Here is a 19,078-nt window from a genome sequence, read left to right on the forward strand (position 1 = left end):
TCAGAAGGGTACAGCAGGGTACAGTAGGTTATGTCAGAGGGGGTAAAATAAGGTATGAAAGAGGGGCACAGCAGGGTGTAGTAGGGGATGTCCAAAAATGATACAGCAGGGTACAGTAGGATATGTCAGAAAGGTACGGGTGAAGAAGGGTGTGTCCAACAATGATATGGCAGGGTACCGTTAGGTATGTCAGAAGGGTATTGGCAGGGTAGGGGATTGTCCGTACCAGGGTCATAGTCTCCAAGCTCTGATTGGACGGTGTAGGAGCCAAGGACGGTATGAGTCGCAAATGAACAAGGAAGACGACCAGAAACTATATCCTGTCTAAGCTGCAGACACAGGAAGTACCTGTAGACAGAAAGGAAGACATCAGCTTCTTCAAGTGTACACCAAGTGAAAACATGACACAGTATTTTCATTGACAGGTGAGTGAACTAACCTGGTGATGTCCTCAGACAGCTGGGCAGGGTCAGGAGTATAAAACTTTACATTAAAGGAAAAGTTCCAGGGAACACCTGAGAGACAAAGAGCAGAGAGAATAATTTCACACAGACAGCTAACCTAAGCTAACCTGAGGCCTGTACTACCAAGCAGGATTTGAGGTTATCAAGATAACTTCAGGTTTAACTATGGGTTTTCAGTCCTACAACACTGGCTCACTTGTTACTGGGGTAAACCACCATGGTAACTTAGGCTGAACTTCTAACCTGCTCCGGATCAGATCAAAATCTGTCAACAGCCAAAGTACTGACCAATCAGATCACTGGAAACACTGAGTCATCATTCCTATAGGATCTTGATGGGAACAAAAGAGTTTACAATAAAGTAAACAAAATAAATAAGTAATAAAAATCAGTAGACATTTATATAAATCAGTGGAATCGTTTTGCTGTTCCAGCATGTGTCCACTCTGGTTTTAAAACAGAGCTTGCATGGAGAGTTTATTACACAACGTAAACATAACTATTATAGCTTCATTTTAATTGAACAAATATTCTTTAATCCGACAGGATTCCTGACAGTGATGAAACTTTTCTTCCACCACCGAAGCTCAGAATAAGAAGAAAAAGAAATAAAAACTAAACCTCTGATGTCTTGATTAGAACAATGATCAACACACTGTTCAATATTTCCCATGATTATAAATCTGATAAATTTTTAACATTTCAGTCAGACTGACTCATCAGACATCAACTACTTCTCTCCTCTTTTCTTTCGCTCCTCTTTTCTGTCTCTCCTCTTTGCAGCAAAAACAGTCTGACATTAACTTTAACTTTTTTATCTCTCATCTCATGTTCATAAGTTTGTTCATCAGACTGAAGAGCGAAAATACTCAAGAAACTAAATAATTCATGCACTTATTTACAATTTATCCTTGATCTCACTTTATTAGTAATTATATATTTTTTATTCCAGTCATGTGATCATATTGTTTACATGTCACCTTGTTGAATGTCAATTTGGACATTGCTGTACCCGAAATTATGGGTAGGCAGCATCTCTTCTCACGTCATATTAAGTACTTCATTCATGGTTCAGACTATGTTGCTTATAATCATCAACTCCTGTATGTACATCTACATGTAAAGCCAGGGTTAACTGAGCCAGGTGATGACCTACTTTGTAGTACAGGTTATCGGGTCAATGTTAGGTTCAGTTAAACCAGATAACATTTATCCTGGGTCTGTTAAACCGGCTTCATAGTTCAGGTCTCTAATCAGTTCAGTCTACTGAACCAGACACTGCTGTCCACAACTGACCAATCAGCATCAAACTCACCTCTGACCTGCTTCTTCATCTCTTTTGATGGATCCAACCAGTTCTACAAGACAAAGGTCAAAGGTCAGAGATCAGACAGACAGGTAAACAAACAGAGAGACAGGTAAACACAGACCTTGTTGTTGTCGGCGTCTCTGAAGGACAAAGCAAAGTAGTCTCTCTCCAGCAGGTTGATGTGTTCACAGACCTTCTCAAACAGCTGCAGACCACGAGCTCGCTTCTAAAACCAGAGAGTTTGATTACCTGACTCCATAAACATCATCTTCATCATCATATTCATCATCAAATTCATCATCTTCGTCATAGTCATCATCATCTTCATCATCACCACCACCACCACCACCATCACTATCTTCATCACCACAACCATCATCATCTTCATCATCACCACAACCATCATCATCTTCATCATCACCACTTCCATCATCACCACTATCATCACCACCATCTTCATCACAACCAGCAACATCATCATCTTCATCAACATAATCATCTTCATTATCACCATCATCGTCATCATCACCATCATATCATCATTCAGGCCCTTTCTTTGGTGATATTGCTCCTGATTGTGGTTCTCCACCTCTTCATCTCTCCATCCACCTATCTCACCTGTCTCACCTCCACAGTACAGGTGAAGAGTGAGCCATCCAGCCTGGTCACTCTCACCTGTCCCCACCTGTCTCACCTCTACAGTACAGGTGAAGAGTGAGCCGTCCAGCAGGGTCACTCTCGCCTGCATTGTCCTGAAGCTCAATGGATTTCTGGCCGGAGAGCGAGCAATCCGACTGCTCGATGACAGGTGACTAGTCGAGTCCTCAGCCAATGAGTTCTGTGCTTGGCTCTGGGTCGGCGCACCCTCGCCACCCTGAGAAGCAGGATATGATATCAGATTTCACATGATCTGTTTATTGATCATTTATATTGATTGGTTTCTTTTTCGTGTTTACCTGTTTGGGTGTGGAGTGGGCAGCAGCTTCAGGGAAAGACTCCGCCTCTTTGGGTTGGGCCTCCTGTGGCTCACCTGGCTCTGTTGCCATGGTGATTCACCTGAAATACAGTGATTAGACCAAATGAATAACGTGACATCAGAGCTGGAGTGCTGATTGGCTCCTGAACTGAAGGGGGGGGGCTTGCCAGAGAGATTAGGACCAAGAGACAATCTAATATAATCTGGTTTGGATTCAGACAGACGATGATGACGTTGATGTGGGTCAGAGGCGTAGACCAGATCTACCTGGGGGGGGGGGGGGGGGGGGGGCAGGACTATAATATGCCTTTCATATTATAATGTGATATTATCAATTCTGTCCCTCCCCCGTGGTTCAGTCCAGATTGAGTGGTTTCGTTCCTGTTCAGGGATCAGGACTTTGACTCAGTCTAATCTGTTATTTTTATTTATCTCTTTGTGTTTTCTGATTTCTCTCTGTGTGTCTGGAACAGATATCAATAAAGTTTATTTTGTTTCTTGTCAGCTGTTCTGTATTTATCACTATTATCAGATCTCTTTACTTTTTAAATTAAACACCTTGACGTTCATACTTCTCATTTGTTCTCACAATGAATTCTACCTTTATTTTGAAGAACTCACATCAAATCTAAATGTAACGGTCAGCAGGAAACACACATTTAAAGAGACACTGCAGAGACATGACGATGATCAGTGAGTCGCTGCGGGAGTGTCCCGGTGTGTTTGACTCTTTGTCGTCCTGCAGGAGGAAACACCCCGCTGCAAAACACACGCGCGCGCGCACACACACACACACACACACACACACACACACACACACACACACACACACACACACAAAGCTGCAGTGTGATGAAGCAGAAATGATTATCTCTCTCTCTCTCTCTTTCTCTCTCTCTCTCTCTCTAATGGTCGATAACAAATTGATAAACAGCTGATAAGTGATCAATAACCTTTCCTCCTCTGTAAATCAAACCAGCATCTTTACCTGTCCTCGTGCAGGACGCTCGCCCTCTTCCTCCCGGTAACGGACGCTCGCTTTTTTTTTCTTTTTTTTTTTTTTTTTTTTTTTTTTTTTACTACGTCAACTCGCTCTACCGCACGGCGGCGGGGCGGTGACGTCATGACGCACGATGCGGAGCCAGCTATGTATTTAAAGATCACCTTCGTATTTGTTTCTGGTTGTTTGTGTTAAACTTAGATTGTTTCTGTTTTAATATTAAAGGCTCTGACAGTATTTATTATTGGTTATTGATTTTTAATGATTATTATCATATTATATACCAGTGTATCCTCAGTAAAGTTATTTTTAGATTAAGTCATTAAATATACGTGTCATCAATAATAGGATTTACATAATAATAAAACATGGCAATGAACAACACAGAAGGAGTAGGAATAGTGAAAAACTGACAGTAATGTATATATATATAATCTGAATGTGTTTTAAAAACGGCTCCTGTTTGATTTGTGTTGTTAATGTTGAATAACTCCAGGATAAAAAGGTACTTATCATTTTCTTTAAAATTGTTACATATTTAAAGAATTACACTTTTAACTTTCATTGATGTAGTTTTCATTATTGTTATTATAAGTCTATAGCAAGTCAAAGGTTGAAAAGAGGGACTTATTTCTGAATCAAAGAGTGTTACTCACCAGCAAATTAGAAAAGAAGTGATTCATTCAGGCAAGAGAAGAGAAAAAGAAGAAAAAAACATGTTAATTTATTTTGTGACAATTTCAGTTTCATTATTTAAAGCAGCTAATAGAGAAACAAGTTTAAAACAGATTATCTTCATGTGAATTAATAATTATCTTAATGAAGGTTAACACTCACGTGGTATTCATAAATATAAACAAGACAAAATATTAAATACAGTTTTGATTTAAATGTAGTTTTGACTCAGCTGCTCCCACAGTTGACGGATTATTACTGATGCATTAATTTTGGAGTGGTTCATTTAAATTATATTTCATAAATGATCTGGTCAGATAAAGGAGCAGAAACACTTTTTATCCAGCCTCTGATTTACAGTGAGGACTCTGGGGAACACCTGTGTTCACAACCTGTTTCTACCTGTAAAAACAAGATCTTACAGACTGTTGACTGATCTTAGATTAATCTCAGTTAATATATTACTATAATACCAATATAGAATATTAATAGAATATTAATATATAATTAACATGACTGTATGAACGAGGGGAACTCAGTGTCCTCACCACTGCATCATGTACAAACCCAGGATTCATGTTTCATCCCTACAGCTAAAAACCAGTAAAAACCAGATACAATACTTTCTGGTTAACACTGTAAAACACTGGCTGTTAAAAAGAGTTACTGTAGAAATATGAACTAACACAAAACATCTAATATGATGATGATGATGATGGAGAACAGATCAGACGACATGAAACAGCGACATCACTGGATCACACACATAAAGCTCGCAACGTATATTAAATATGAACAAGTGCTTTACCTGTGCAGGTATTCACACAGCTTAGTGATGAAGATGAAGATGATGAAGGATGATGACAGTTAAACTGCTTTAAAATATTTCTTTTGGGATTTTTTCTCTCTCTCTCTCTCTCTCGTACGGTCTGTTGTTTGGATGGATTATTGGTTTTTACTCTGACACATCAGACCCCGCCTACACAGATTAACAACCCCCCCCCTACACTTCAATCTTGGGCTGGGGGGTGGGGCATACAGCTGTTTTGGATTTACTCAGTCATCATGGTCTCCCGACAGAGGACTCTGGGATTTGTAGTCCCCAGTGTAAACGCAGACAAGATGAACATCAGTGGGGTGGGGGGATGGGAGTTGGGGAGATTGGTTCTGGACCACATTTTAACCCTGGTGAAATAAACCTGGTCTGTAACAGACCTGGACCTTCAGCAGCACAAAGTCTCACAGACTCAGAGACTCTTCTCAGAGTCACATCTGAACACATTAACGTGGGGGGTGCATTGCAGGTACAGCAGGTAATATATAATAGGTGTATATACAAGCTGTGTACACTAAGGAGAGGGGGGTGTCACTTGTACCTCAGTCAGTCAGCACAATCAAGGGAGATGTGGGAATGACTACAAACAAATCCTGTTTTGCATCTGGCTCAGTCCCAGTCCCAGTCTACATGCAAAAACCAGATCCACACCAATAATGAAAGGTGGTGCCACAGGACACTGGTCTGGGCCAAAGGTTTCTAACTGTCAGCAAGTCAACACTTGAGAGCAGCTACGGGTTTGTAAAACTAGAATTACATGGACATGCCCACATCCTGGGACTTTCAAAGTAAAAGTCCATAGGAGAAAGGAAAACCCTCCTGCCATGTAGATCAGTAGTTGTAAATCTAACCATCTTTTTCTGGTTACAACAAGAAGCCGTCCAGCTAGATACAGACCGAGAGATGAGTACATAGACCATTATAACGGGACATGTTATGATCTTTCATCTCTACATAAAGGCCATGACACAAAGAGACAGAGAGAGCTGAGCATCTAACAGAGAATCAGTCGCTCAGCTGATGAAGCAGTGAGGGAGAGCAAGACGATCTTCGCCCAGCTGGTCCGACTTGTTGAAAATAGAAGCTCTGAGCAGCTAATCAGATCGCAGCAGAAAATGGAAGTGAGTCAAGTCAAAGAGCTGGAGGAGAAGCTGCAGCAGGAGATCACTGAGCTGAGGAGGAGAGGCTGAGCTGGAGCAGCTCTCACGCACTGAGGATCACATTCAGTTTCTACAGAGTTACCACTCACTGTCACCACTCAGTGGATCCACAGACTCACCCAGCATCCATATCTGTCCTCTGAGGTACTTTGAGGACGTGACAGCGGCTGTGTCAGAGCTCAAAGATAAACTACAGGACCTTCTTAGTGACAAATGGACCAAGATCCCATTGACTGTAACTAAAGTTACAAACTAATGTTTTACTGCCACCAGCAGAGCCCAAGACCAGAGCTGAGTTCTTACAGAACTCATGTCAGATCACACTGGATCCAAACACAGTGAACTCAAAGCTGTTGTTATCTAAGGGGAGGAGAAAGGTCACAGATATGGGTTCTTCATTTCCTCACAATCCAGACCAGTTCACTGGGCATCCTCGGGTTCTGAGTACAGAGAGTCTGACTGGAGCATGTTACTGGGAGGTGAAGTGGACAGGGACTGTTTCAGTGGCTGTCACATACAAGAGCATCAGAAGAACAGGAAGTGACATTTCCCTCTCAGGCCCTCAGTCCTGCAGGATTGGAGTGAACCTGGATCACAGGGCAGGTGTTCTGTATTTCTACAGCATCTCTGAAATCATGACCAACCTCCACAGAGTCCAGACCTCGTTCACTCAGCCCTTATACGCTGGACTTTGGGTTTGTTCAGGATCTGCTGAGTTGTGTGATCTGCAGGAGACAAGAGATATTGAAGCAGCAACATGTGATTTTCTGATCCATTTCTAATTTCACTTGATTTTCTCTTGTTGCTCATTGCTCAGCTGCTTCTGCACTTCCTGTCAATCAAACCAGAAATCTTTTTTACAGACAACAGATCATAATTATTGATTCATTAAAAGGTTCACCACATTAATGTTGCAGCTTGTAAAGGTGGAGCTGATTTTAATGGACTTCATCTGTATTAATATACCATTTATTTGTTGATTATATTTTATTCCTCCGAGTCTTATAGTTCTTCAGTTCGCTTGTTAGCTCGAAGGCTAATGAGTAAATATGTTGATAGTGTACAGATTTACAATGTGTGTCTAAAGTCTAAAATAAGTCAAATTTATCTTGTGATGTTTTCTCGTGTGAGAATCATGAATGAGCTGTAGATATTCAAGTTTGTGATGGTCACATGTTCGTCTTTGTTCCTCACTGAGGCTCATGACTTTATTTGTTTTGATTCATACATACCTGAAGTTCAGACAATATCTACTTCAGACTGACTCTTTATCCAATGTGTGAGGTTTAAACCAGCAGAGGGAGACAAACACCCAGAGAAGTAGAACAGATCACAGTCCAGCATATCCCTCCACCTACACCATCCTACACTTTGATATTAAATAATCATCTAACTTTATTTCCTGTTGAAAAATGTTTTCATAACATGAAGGAAAGGGATCTCACCACAATCTGGACAATGACCCATCCCTCCATTAAGGGTGGAGTAAATCAGTTCAGAACTAGTGCACAATCCTGCTAACAAACAAGCAAAATAAAACAAAAAAAAAAAACAGACATTCATCGATCTATTGATTATTATTGTTGATTATTGGTGGGGGCGTGGTCTGGTTCTAATTTAAAATGATTTAATCCTCATCCTGCCCTATGATTGGCTGAGAAAGCTGTCAGACATTCGTTACGCAGGGCCTAAAAACAGATTGAACCGCTTCTATTGGTCTGATCCCGTGTCAAAGTGCCTAAGTGTCTCAGAGCGTCGGTGTTTTTCAACGAGAGACAGACCGGAGAGAAGAGAAGAAAGAAAGAAAGAAAGAAAGAAAGAAAGAAAGAAAGAAAGAAGTTGTTAAAGATCCTCCAGCTCTGTTTGGTTTTTCCCTGCAGAAAAACAGACGAAGAAGTTTGTGGAGAGGAAACAAAGTTTTTCTGTTTTGGGGATTTCTGTATTTTACTCCACACAGAGAGACAGACAGGGGGACAGAGAGACAGACAGATAACTTATTTAAATCTTCCATCTGTGTTTCAAGAGGCAGTGAGACACTCAGCATCTGTCTGTCTGTCTACCTGTCTGTCTGTGTCTGTCTGAGTCCCGGAGGACGGAGGATGTCACCGGGGTGTGTCGCCGCCCTTAGCCGGACCTGCGGCTCCCACGGTGGGCACACAGTGCTCTGACAGCCCGGGGCTGCTGCTCGTGGTGAATCAGAACCAGAACCGGGACTGGATTTAGATCTGGATGTGTAAATACGGATTAAAACAGTGGATTCGTGGTGGACTGAGCCAGGTTCAGGATGTCCTCAGAGCTGGCTGTGGGTCTGGTCTTCAGGGTTCTGCTGCCCCTCAGTCTGACTGCAGGTAAGTTCAGTTTTCTATAGTTCACGATTCTGGAGTTGATTTGGGTCAGCAGTGACGGAGGAAGAACTGATTCGGTGCTGCAGTCTGTGATCCGGTACTACAGTTACAGCACTACAGTTATTTACTCTGGTCCAATACTACAGTTAAAGTACTACAGTGACAGTACTGAATTTACAGTACTACAGTTACAGTACTGCAGTTACAGTTACTGTGATCCTGTACTGCAGTGACACTGACAGTACTGCAGTGACAGTACTACAGTTAGTTACTCTGATCCTGTACTACAGTGACACTGACAGTACTACAGTGACAGTACTACAGTCTCTGATCCAATACTATAGTTACTCTGATTCTGTACTACAGTGACACTGACAGTACTACAGTGACAGTACTACAGTTACTCTGATCCTGTACTACAATGACACTGACAGTACTACAGTTACAGTTACTCTGATCCTGATGATGTTGTTCACTATAGATTCATCAGCTTGTTCTTCATGATGACTCCTGACTGATTTAAAGAGAATAAATCTATATTCATGGATCTGGGCTTCAGTTGATCAGACAAGGATTTCCATCAGTTCTGGATCGTGTCACAAACATATAACAGCTGCTCTGTTGTATCTACATTTATGTGGCTCTGCTGTGGTGAAACTACAATGGCTCTGATCATGATGCTGCTCAGATACTTCAGCACATTTCACCCAGTTTGACCCTCATAAGAAAAACAGCCTCGGACTCATTAATATTCAGAGTTTGACAAAGATGATTTCAGTTTCAAAATATCAATCCAGTCCTCAGTATTAAAGTTTATGTATGTATGTTATGTAACATACAAACACTGTGTAGACCAAATAATATAAATAGACGTACCATCCTGTTTGTTACCTCCAACATTCCAACACACCCCGCTCAAGGCTGGACAGCAGTCAGTCCACTTCACACAACTGAGAAGAAGATTAATACACTGACAAACAAAACACAAGAATGTGTGGAAGCCAGAGGAGAGCAGGACTCCACCAGACCAGACCAGGTGAGCTGAATCTCCTTGACGACCAGATTCCTGTAGGAGGAGCCTGCTCAGAGCTCCAGCCCTGTTTTTGGTTCACATCAGTTTCATTTCCTTCTTCAAAAACACTTGAAGGATCCTGAGCAAAATGTTTATTTACATGTTTGTAAAATAAAAACTAAAAATAATTAAGGAATAGTTAAAAAAAATAAGAAAAACAATTCTTACCACATGTTTTAGTGAAAAGTGGTCTGAGCTGCTGGAGTCTGTTTCCAAACCTCCCAGTTATCTGTGTCAATACTGCAACTGGAATCACCATCATCATCAACATCATCATCACCATCATCACCATCATCAACATCATCATCACCATCAACATCATCACCATCATCATTATCACCATCATCATAATCATAATCATCATCATAATCATCATCATCACCATCACCGTCATCACCATCATCATTATCACCATCATCATCATCATCATCATCATCATCATCTTCATCATCACCATCATCATAATCATCATCATCATAATCACCATCATCACCATCATCATCATCATCATTATCACCATCATTATCATCATCATAATCACCATCATCATAATCATCATCACCATCATCATCATCATCATCATCATCATCATCATCATCATTATCACCATCATCATCATCATAATCACCATCATCATCATCATCATCATCACCATCATCACCATCATCACCATCATTATCACCATCATCATCATCTCTGTCAATCTCCTGTTCTACCACATCCCAGAGGTGTTCTACTGGATAGAGTGGATGTCTGAGTGGCCGCTGCCTTTCTGTACATTCTCCTCTGACCTCTGACCTCTCATCAACACAGAGCTGCTGCTCACTGGATGCTTTTGTTGTTGCTCCATTCTGAATAAAAACTCTAGAGATTGTTGAGATCAGCAGTTTCAGAATCAAACCAGCTTCTGACACCAACATGTTTCCTCATTACCTGAAGCTCCTCACCTCGATCTGCTGCCACGTGATTGGCTGACTGGATAATTATATGAATAGCTTGTAGCGCTGCCACAGGAATTACAAACTGATGGTTGATGTTGTTTCTGTGCAGCACCAATTAGTTAAACAAAGTTTAAATAATGTCCTCAAATTAGGATAGCATTGTTATCATTGTTAGCATTTCTCATTCAACATAATGGCTTCTGATGATTGTCTTCTTAACAATCTTACAAAACTCTTCAGCATGTTACAGGACGGAGCAGTGTGGAGCCTTAAATTCAGTTTTTAGGTGGAATTTCCCTTTAAAGTGCCTCACATTCCAGAGAGAGGGGGAGGTGTGTGTGTTGACACACTGCTAACCACACACACACACACACACACACACACACACACACACACACACACACACACACACACAGCCAGATGTTGTTACCTGAGAAAGTGGAACCAATCTGTGTGTGTTGGGGGAGGGGAGGTTGAACAGGGGTGTGCACTCTTCCTGACTGCCCCCCCACCCCCCACCCCCAACCTTACACACACACTTAGCTGTAAACAGCATGTGTGTGTGTGTGTGTGTGTGTGTGTGTGTGTGTGTGTGTGTGTGTGCAAAGGAAGACGTTCATCTTCACACTGTTTATGAATCTGTCAGATGGGAAGTTTTTCTGTCGCCGTCTGTGACTCAGTTTCTGAGTCCGAGTCATGTGATCACTTTTGTTCAGCTGTTCAATTTGCTCTGTGGAAACATTTAAATTTGTCTCCAACAAAATGTCCAGTGACTTTTTTTAATGTTTTTAATGCAGCTCTTCTCTGCATGTGTCACCTCCACCTGTAGATCAGTGTGATAATGTGAAACCATCACCCATGTGCGCTCATGTGTCCTCGTGCATGAGACAAACAACATGGAGCCACTCATTAAAAACAACCTCACAGCTACTGGAGGTCTGAAACTCCACAGGGAATATCCTGGATCCTGACCAGAGTTCAAGGGCAGGACCAGAAAAACCATCACAAACACACAACAACTACTGAAGACTCTAAAGGATGGAATGGAGTGGGGAGGGGGCAATAGTTCTGCTGCGACATGTTGGAGTTACAAGGTTTTCTACTGACAGCGGTGATGTGTGTGTGGTTATGATTGTGTATTTCTGTCTGCAGTGTTTACACAGTCCAGTTAAATCCACAGAAAACACAAACAGTGAAGCTACTGCAGCTTCACATCAGATTAAATCACATAAATGTCATAGTGAGATTAGAAGCAGTTTAGTTCACATTGAGATTACAGCCGAGTGATGTCATCTAAAATCAATACAATCTGATCACAGATTGATTTTTGGATCAAATTTAAGCTTTGAATTAGTCTTAGACTTCAGTTATTGGATATTGATTATTTTCCAGGTTTGATCTCTCTGTAAGAATCCCTCTGATAATTGATTGACTCATGTATTGATTAATGTGTTCACAGCCTGTGTGTTGCGGTATAATGGATTCTCTCTGGTCTATGTTGTCCTGCTGTTGCTGATGCCACTGCTGCCTGACCCCTCCTCCACCACAGGTAACAATACTGATCAAAACTGATCAATACTACTGCCTGACCCCTCCTCCACCACAGGTAACAATACTTTTTCAGTACTGGTATAAAAACAAATAAACGAGTGTTGACTGATGAACAAATGATGTGTTGGAGGTAATAATTTCAGTGTGATATGGAGATGTGACTCAGACTGTGACCATTCAGACTTCTGCTCATGTTTCACTCACTGTTTCACATCCGTCACAAGCTGCTGTTGGATTTTAGACAGCTGTTTCACTGATGACATCATGATAATTACATGTTATTTAGTCATGATGTCACATTAATACCAGGAAAGAGACCAGACCCAGCCTCTTTGTTCCTGTTAGTGGAGCACAGTGCGATGGTCTCAGGTGATGACAGGATGCTAGTTGTTTCCTGTAGGATCTTCCTGAGGAAACAGAGAGAATAGAGAGGTCATCTCTTGGGGGTCCATTTGTACAGAATATGTGATGAGTCATTGTGTGACATCACTTCCTGTGTTCCCCTTTTGTTTCTGGGGGGGGGGGGGTGTAATTTTTCTGTATATAAAGGAAACTGTGTTTCAGTGATGACTTTTCGTTTTTCAAATGTTAAATGGTAAATGGACTTGCACTTAACGCTTTTCTAGTCTTACTGACCGCTCAAAGCGCGTTATAGTACTTGTCACATTCACCCATTCCCTCACACATTCATACATCACAATCACACACTGATGGAACAGCCATCAGGGCCAATGTGGGGTTCAGTATTTTGCCCAAGGACACTTCGACATGATGAACTTTGATCACAGAGGAACAGCTTTGTTTAAAATCACTTCCTACCAGTTTTTCAAATTAAAGTCAGGTCTCTGTCTCACAGGTAACACGAGTCGCTGTGTGATGGCAGTGTGTGTCTCCAGTTTCCTCTTCCTGTTACTACAGTGCTTCTTCCAGCTGACCACTGCCACACTGCAGCCTGAGTACAACTGTAAGACACACAGTCTGTTCACCTATCTGTCTGCTCACCTGTCTGTCTGTTCACCTGTCTGTCTGTTCTCCTGTCTGTCTGTTCACCTGTCTGTCTGCTCACCTGTCTGTCTGCTCAGTTGTCTGTCTGTTCTCCTCTCTGTCTGTTCATCTGTCTGTCTGCTCACCTGTCTGTCTGTTCACCTGTCTGTCTGTTCTCCTGTCTGTCTGCTCACTTGTCTGTCTGTGTCCACATTTTACCTGTCTGTCTCTCAGTGTATTCATGTGTCTGTCTATCTCTCTACCTGTCTGTCTGCAGGTACGTCATGGCAGAGAGCTCTCGGTCAGCTTGGCCTGGTTAGGTAAGAATGACATCATATGACAAAGACATACAGGGGAGACAGACAGGTAAGACAGAGAGGTGAGACAGATAGGTGAGATAGACAGGTGGGACAGACAGACAGAGAGGTGAGACACACACCTCACACACACACACACACACACACACACACACACATACACACACACACTGTGTCTGTTCCCAGTTAAACTTTATTGACACATCAAAGACAAACAGATTGCAGACATGTGGTTTACCGTGTGTGTGTGTGTGTGTGTGTGTGTGTGTGTGTGTGCTGCTGACTCAGCTCCTGTAAAAGTCAAACATTGGTGTATAATTTCATACATGTAGGAGGCGTGTCTCTAACTGTGTCTGAACTGTTAGTACTATATCAGTGTGTTTTGTACCACATCCGTGTATTTAGTACTCAGGTACTGTCCTCAGGTGATGTCACCTGAGTCAGCTGAAAAGTGATAAGTTAAAAGTGAGTGAGCTCAGCAGACCTCATCTCTGTAGCACCAACCAGAATAACACACCTCAATCTATCATTAGGTGCATTGTGGGTAATGTAGGCCCCAGGTTTTAACAAGAGAAGAAGATTGAGTGTTTTTTAGTCTAGGTTGAATTTTAGTGTCTGATTCTCTGCCAATAGTGTTTACATAACAAAGAGGAAGTGGGAACAAACTACCAAAATAAGAGCCATGTTGTTGTAGCAGTCTGTCCTTTCAGAGCAGAACGACGATGAACCACGACGACCTTGCTGACATCTGATCCTCCGTGTGTGTGTGTGTGTGTGTGTGTGTGTGTGTGTGTGTGTGTGTGTGTGTGGTGTGTGTGTGTGTGTAAGCAGCAGGAGGTTCAGACAGTAGTCTCTCTGTCTGGACTACATGGCTCTGCAAACACCTACACACCAATAAACACACACACAGTAACACACAATAAAACACACACAGTAACACACAGACTGTGTTAAGCCACATGTTCACAGTCGCCTCCTCGTTTCCTGATTGTGGATCAGAACTCAAATGTCTGCAACTCCTGAAGTTTAACGTATATTTACATCTGAGAGAAAAGTCATCATCAAACCAAGGTCATGAGTCAGAGGTCTGACCCGAGATCTGGTCTGTCCCAGGTCTAATATTAAGAAACACACTGAGCTGTTTGTGTATGAGGGTAGAAACCTACAGATGGTAGAGAAAAGACTGAGAAGGTTCTTATGTTTGAGTTTATGTGGTTTAGTTTGGTTTTATTAGGACAGGAGGAGCTGCAGATCATTGTTCTATATAAACATGTAATAATTGCTTTATGACACTGTTCAGTATAAATATATGTTTATATTATATATCCAGCTGTTTTATTGATAGACCCAAGAACCAGCTATTGATCATACAGATCAATACAGGAGATTAATGTAAAGTGTTTCCCGAAATGAGAAAGATTCTGATAAAAATCTGAAAACTGTTTCTGATGCTGGTTCAAATACTGTCTGTCTGTTCATCTGTCTGTCTCAGTCTGACAGGAAGTGATGTTGGCTCAGTAGTGAGACAGGTGTTTCCGGATATCGGCGTGTTGTTCGTCGGTCTGCTGACCTGGAGGCTGATTGTGAGACCAAGCGGTGACACACACACACAGGTAACGCGCGCACACACACACACACACACACACACACACACACACACACACACTAATGAAGCAGGTGTAACCTTGTTAAGTCGTCTCCTCTTGTTTCTTAACAAGGTTTACTGTCTATTAGTGTGTAACTCAGTAAGCTATTTATTAACTGTAACCTTATTATGTGATTGCATCAGGACACACACACACACACACACACACACAAACACACACATGCACGCACACACACACAGTGTATAATGATTAAGTTTCATGTTCAGTCTGTTTATTATTCGTTCTGTCGAAGTCTGTTTGTTAACGTGAAACCAGACAAGCAGACAGCACTAAACTGGTATCTAAACATTTCTCCTGTTTCCAGCCTCAGCAGGATGAGGATGAGCATCAGGAGGAGGGGCTGTTTGAGAGAGACTTGGTGCCCGTAGGGGAGGAAGAGGAGGAAGATGAGGTGAAGGGAGAGGAGGAAGGCAGCAGAAACAGAGTTCTGGTTGAACTGGAGTCACTGGTTTGTAAAACCAGGCAGATGGTGGGAAACATGACAACGACTGGAGGAAAAGTCCTGCTGACAACTCTACTGGGCCTCACAGGTAAGCAGTAGAATCCAGTAGAATCCAATAGCAACCAGTAGAAAACTGATTGCTTCTTATTTAGCTTTGATTTACTGTTAAACACAAACAAGATCAGGTTCAGTAGAACCAGTCTCCTCTCAGCTGAATGACAGAAACACTCACATCCACTTTATCAAACCTGAACCGTTCCACTGGGACTGGACACAGACAGTCCAGAGTCCTCAAGTGAATCTCCCCACACCTGGTGACCACCTAGGTGACCTCTGAACCCTCAGTCCAGGTAGTGGACTGAACTCCTGTCTGCTGCTCCATGAGTCCCTCAAGACAACCAGCCCAGTCCCTAATCCAGGAGAACCTCACCCTGTCTTCATCTTGACTGTCTTAAGTGTCCACATTAGGACGGGGTGACCCAATCATTTTCTGTAACTACAATTTTTAGATGTCCTCACATCCAGAATATTGGTAAATGGTACAATTTACCTATGTACCTGTTTCCCCTCTAGGACTCTGCCCTGATTGGTACATATGGTCAGAGCCCTCCTCTGGTCGTCCAGAGGAAACCAAAGATCTGCCGGGGGCTTTGGTTGTCGTCGTCGTCCCTTTAGACTGACCCCACCCCAACCCCACAAGGTTTTCACTGGTGAGCTCCTCCCCCATAAACTGACCCCTCACCTGGGCCAGTCTGCCTTTGGTGATCGTACCAGGAACTGCTGCCCCCAACAACAGAACTCTCAGGGTCACAGGTGTACAAAAGCTCTCTCCCATGTTCATCAGTACCTGTACAGCACACTTTAACCCTCGTCCAGCAGATTCACTGACAGGTGTGGTAACAGGTGTGCTCTGTTACACCTGTAACCATACCCAACAGTGATGAGTTTACAACATTGCAGCCAGGTGACAAGCTTCAGGTGGAGATTCTCAGACAGGTAATTGGAAGGTAATCTCTCTCTCCTCCTCCCACCTCCTCCTCTCCTCCCCAGGTATCATGTTCCCCTCTCTCTCCTCCCTCCTCTACCTACTCGGTTTCCAGTTGTTGTGTACCTGGTGGGCATGGTCTGGTCAGGTCCCACCCCTCCTCTTCAGGTGTGTGTCTGTGATGTCACTGCTTTACTCTGCCTCCCACTTCCTGCTCCTTTACTGCTACCAGCTGCCATCACTACAGGAGGCGTGGCCTCCCAACTGCACATCTGCCAGGTAACACACATCCACGAGGTAACACACCTCCATCAGGTAACTCTTCGACCAGGCGACACTCATGGTCGTTGATGTTCACACAGAGTGAATCACAACCTGTTAATCCATTTTTTTTACAATCAAAACTTAATGCACTAATAAAGCAGTGGTCTGCACGGCAGTCTGCGCGGCGGTCTGCGCGGCGGTCTGCGCGGCGGTCTGCGCGGCGGTCTGCGCGGCGGTCTGCGCGGCGGTCTGGACAGCGGTCTGGACGGCGGTCTGGACGGCAGTCTGGATGGTGCCCAGTGCTCATGGAAAGGTCTGATGATTGATTATGGATTATTGGTGTTTCTTCTGCAGTGTGTTTGGTCTGGTGCCAGCAGTCTCTGTGGACTGTGGCACCCCCTGGAGGCTGCAGGTGAACCCTGAGCTCAGCTGGTTTCACTTCAGCAGTCCTCTGATGCTGCTCCTTCTCTTTCACACAGTGGCCAGTCTGTGGAGGAACCAGGTGAGGATGATGTCATGATTTACCTGTTATGATAGCATATACATAGTTGTCCTGATGAGTCAGTGTTCCTCAGCTCCGACTGGCTGATGGGTTTCACGTGTTTCTTCAGCTGATCAATGGTGAAGGGGAACTGGCCATAGAGAGGGTGGAGTCAGCGGTCAGAGCAAGCTGTGACATCATCACTGCCACCACCAACCTGAGTGATGAGGTCAGCGCTGACATCACAGCAGACAGGCGGAGAGAGCTGTGGAGGAGAGCTCACGATCGACCCGAGTGCAGAGATGTACAGAATTATTTTTACATGAATACATGTTTTTAATTGTGATTTCATAAATAATCAGATTTTGTGAATTTCGTTGCTGTTGCTCCAGGTTTTGTTTCAGTTTAAACAGCTGTAGTCACCTGGAAACCTGTCTCTGTTTATCAGGTGCTGCTGTCATCAACCAATGACAGCCCCTCAGACTCTTTTGTCCCACCGACACAGAGCACTGCCCTGGGACGGGATGTTTCCTCCATACCTCACTACTCTGTCAGCCAATCAGGTGAGTCAGTGGTTTGAATCCCAGCAGAGGAGAGGCCAAGTGGCAAAACTTAAGTAACCAAACCTGCAGTTCCTCTAATGACCACTAGAGTCTGGCTCCAACAGTGAGTCAGTCCCCATAGACTCCCATGTTAAAATGTCCAACTTTACAGCAGAAATAAACATGTTTACAGCCTGGTACAAAAACCTGTTTGGTCTCTAGACATAATTTCGTCCTTCATGACACCTGTTTATATAACTCACCTGTTTATATTTTATTAAGGACTAAAGTTATAATTGAGGGTGTGGCCTCTTTGAGTGACAGGTGGCTTCCATTACAGTTGACTAGCCGCTCGTGTCTAGCTGCTTACTCTCTGCTCAGCGTCACTTCAGAGGCAGTCAGTGAATGTGACCTTTCTTTGTTTGAAGTGATGGTTCCTCTGGAGGATTTTTCATGCACAGACAGGTACAGTCAGGTACAGACAGGTAGAGTCAGATACAGTAAGGTACATTCAGATACAATCAGGTACAGTCAGGTACAGGCAGGTAGAGTCAGATACAGTCAGGTTCAGTCAGATACAATCAGGTACAGACAGGTACAGACAGGTACAGTCAGATAGAGTCAGATACAGTCAGGTTCAGTCAGATACAATCAGGTACAGACAGGTACAGACAGGTACAGTCAGATACCGTCAGGTACAGACAGGTACAGTCAGATACAGCCAGGTACCGTCAGGTACAGACAGGTACAGTCAGATACAGTCAGGTACAGATGAGTACAGTCAGATACAGTCAGGTACCGTCAGGTACAGACAGGTACAGTCAGATACAGTCAGGTACAGACGAGTACAGTCAGATACAGTCAGGTACAGTCAGGTGAGTTGAAGCTGAGCTGATGTCTCAGGTAGAAACTGATTGTCCCTGAGTGTGGTGTATTATGTACTATACTGTGTACTCTGTACTGTGTACTAAGGCTCAGTTCAGTTTATGTAACAGGTACAGAATAAAATAAAATAAAGGATTAAGTAAAACTCACAAAAACAAAGCAGACTGGCCCACCTGTCAGTGT

At 43.0% G+C, this 19,078-nt stretch overlaps 2 protein-coding genes across 3 annotated transcripts in view; one reads left to right on the forward strand and one right to left on the reverse strand.

Annotated features, from left to right (window-relative positions):
* Positions 1-3,769, reverse strand: part of LOC111236862 (protein 4.1-like) — a 20,208-nt gene extending 16,439 nt beyond the window's left edge. For both annotated transcript variants that reach the window (XM_022765739.1, XM_022765738.1), the window contains exons 1-7: positions 3,738-3,769; positions 2,730-2,829; positions 2,468-2,647; positions 1,895-1,999; positions 1,780-1,822; positions 440-515; positions 227-348 (exon numbers count right to left, since the gene is read on the reverse strand). In XM_022765739.1, coding sequence (XP_022621460.1) covers positions 227-348; positions 440-515; positions 1,780-1,822; positions 1,895-1,999; positions 2,468-2,647; positions 2,730-2,819 — 616 coding nt within the window. In that variant the 5' untranslated portion in view covers positions 2,820-2,829; positions 3,738-3,769. The remainder of the gene's footprint in view (positions 1-226; positions 349-439; positions 516-1,779; positions 1,823-1,894; positions 2,000-2,467; positions 2,648-2,729; positions 2,830-3,737) is intronic.
* A 4,464-nt stretch (positions 3,770-8,233) lies between these two features.
* Positions 8,234-19,078, forward strand: part of LOC111236875 (piezo-type mechanosensitive ion channel component 2-like) — a 33,127-nt gene continuing 22,282 nt past the window's right edge. The window contains exons 1-10 of the mRNA XM_022765773.1: positions 8,234-8,767; positions 12,237-12,326; positions 13,185-13,292; positions 13,590-13,632; positions 15,122-15,242; positions 15,601-15,826; positions 16,789-17,002; positions 17,342-17,489; positions 17,599-17,772; positions 17,917-18,031. Of these exons, the coding sequence (XP_022621494.1) occupies positions 8,704-8,767; positions 12,237-12,326; positions 13,185-13,292; positions 13,590-13,632; positions 15,122-15,242; positions 15,601-15,826; positions 16,789-17,002; positions 17,342-17,489; positions 17,599-17,772; positions 17,917-18,031 (1,303 nt within the window). The 5' untranslated portion in view covers positions 8,234-8,703. The remainder of the gene's footprint in view (positions 8,768-12,236; positions 12,327-13,184; positions 13,293-13,589; positions 13,633-15,121; positions 15,243-15,600; positions 15,827-16,788; positions 17,003-17,341; positions 17,490-17,598; positions 17,773-17,916; positions 18,032-19,078) is intronic.

The sequence above is a fragment of the Seriola dumerili genome, unplaced genomic scaffold (genome assembly GCF_002260705.1).
Source record: "Seriola dumerili isolate Sdu_G_001 unplaced genomic scaffold, Sdu_1.0 BDQW01000741.1, whole genome shotgun sequence".
In the NCBI taxonomy this organism is placed as follows: domain Eukaryota; kingdom Metazoa; phylum Chordata; class Actinopteri; order Carangiformes; family Carangidae; genus Seriola; species Seriola dumerili.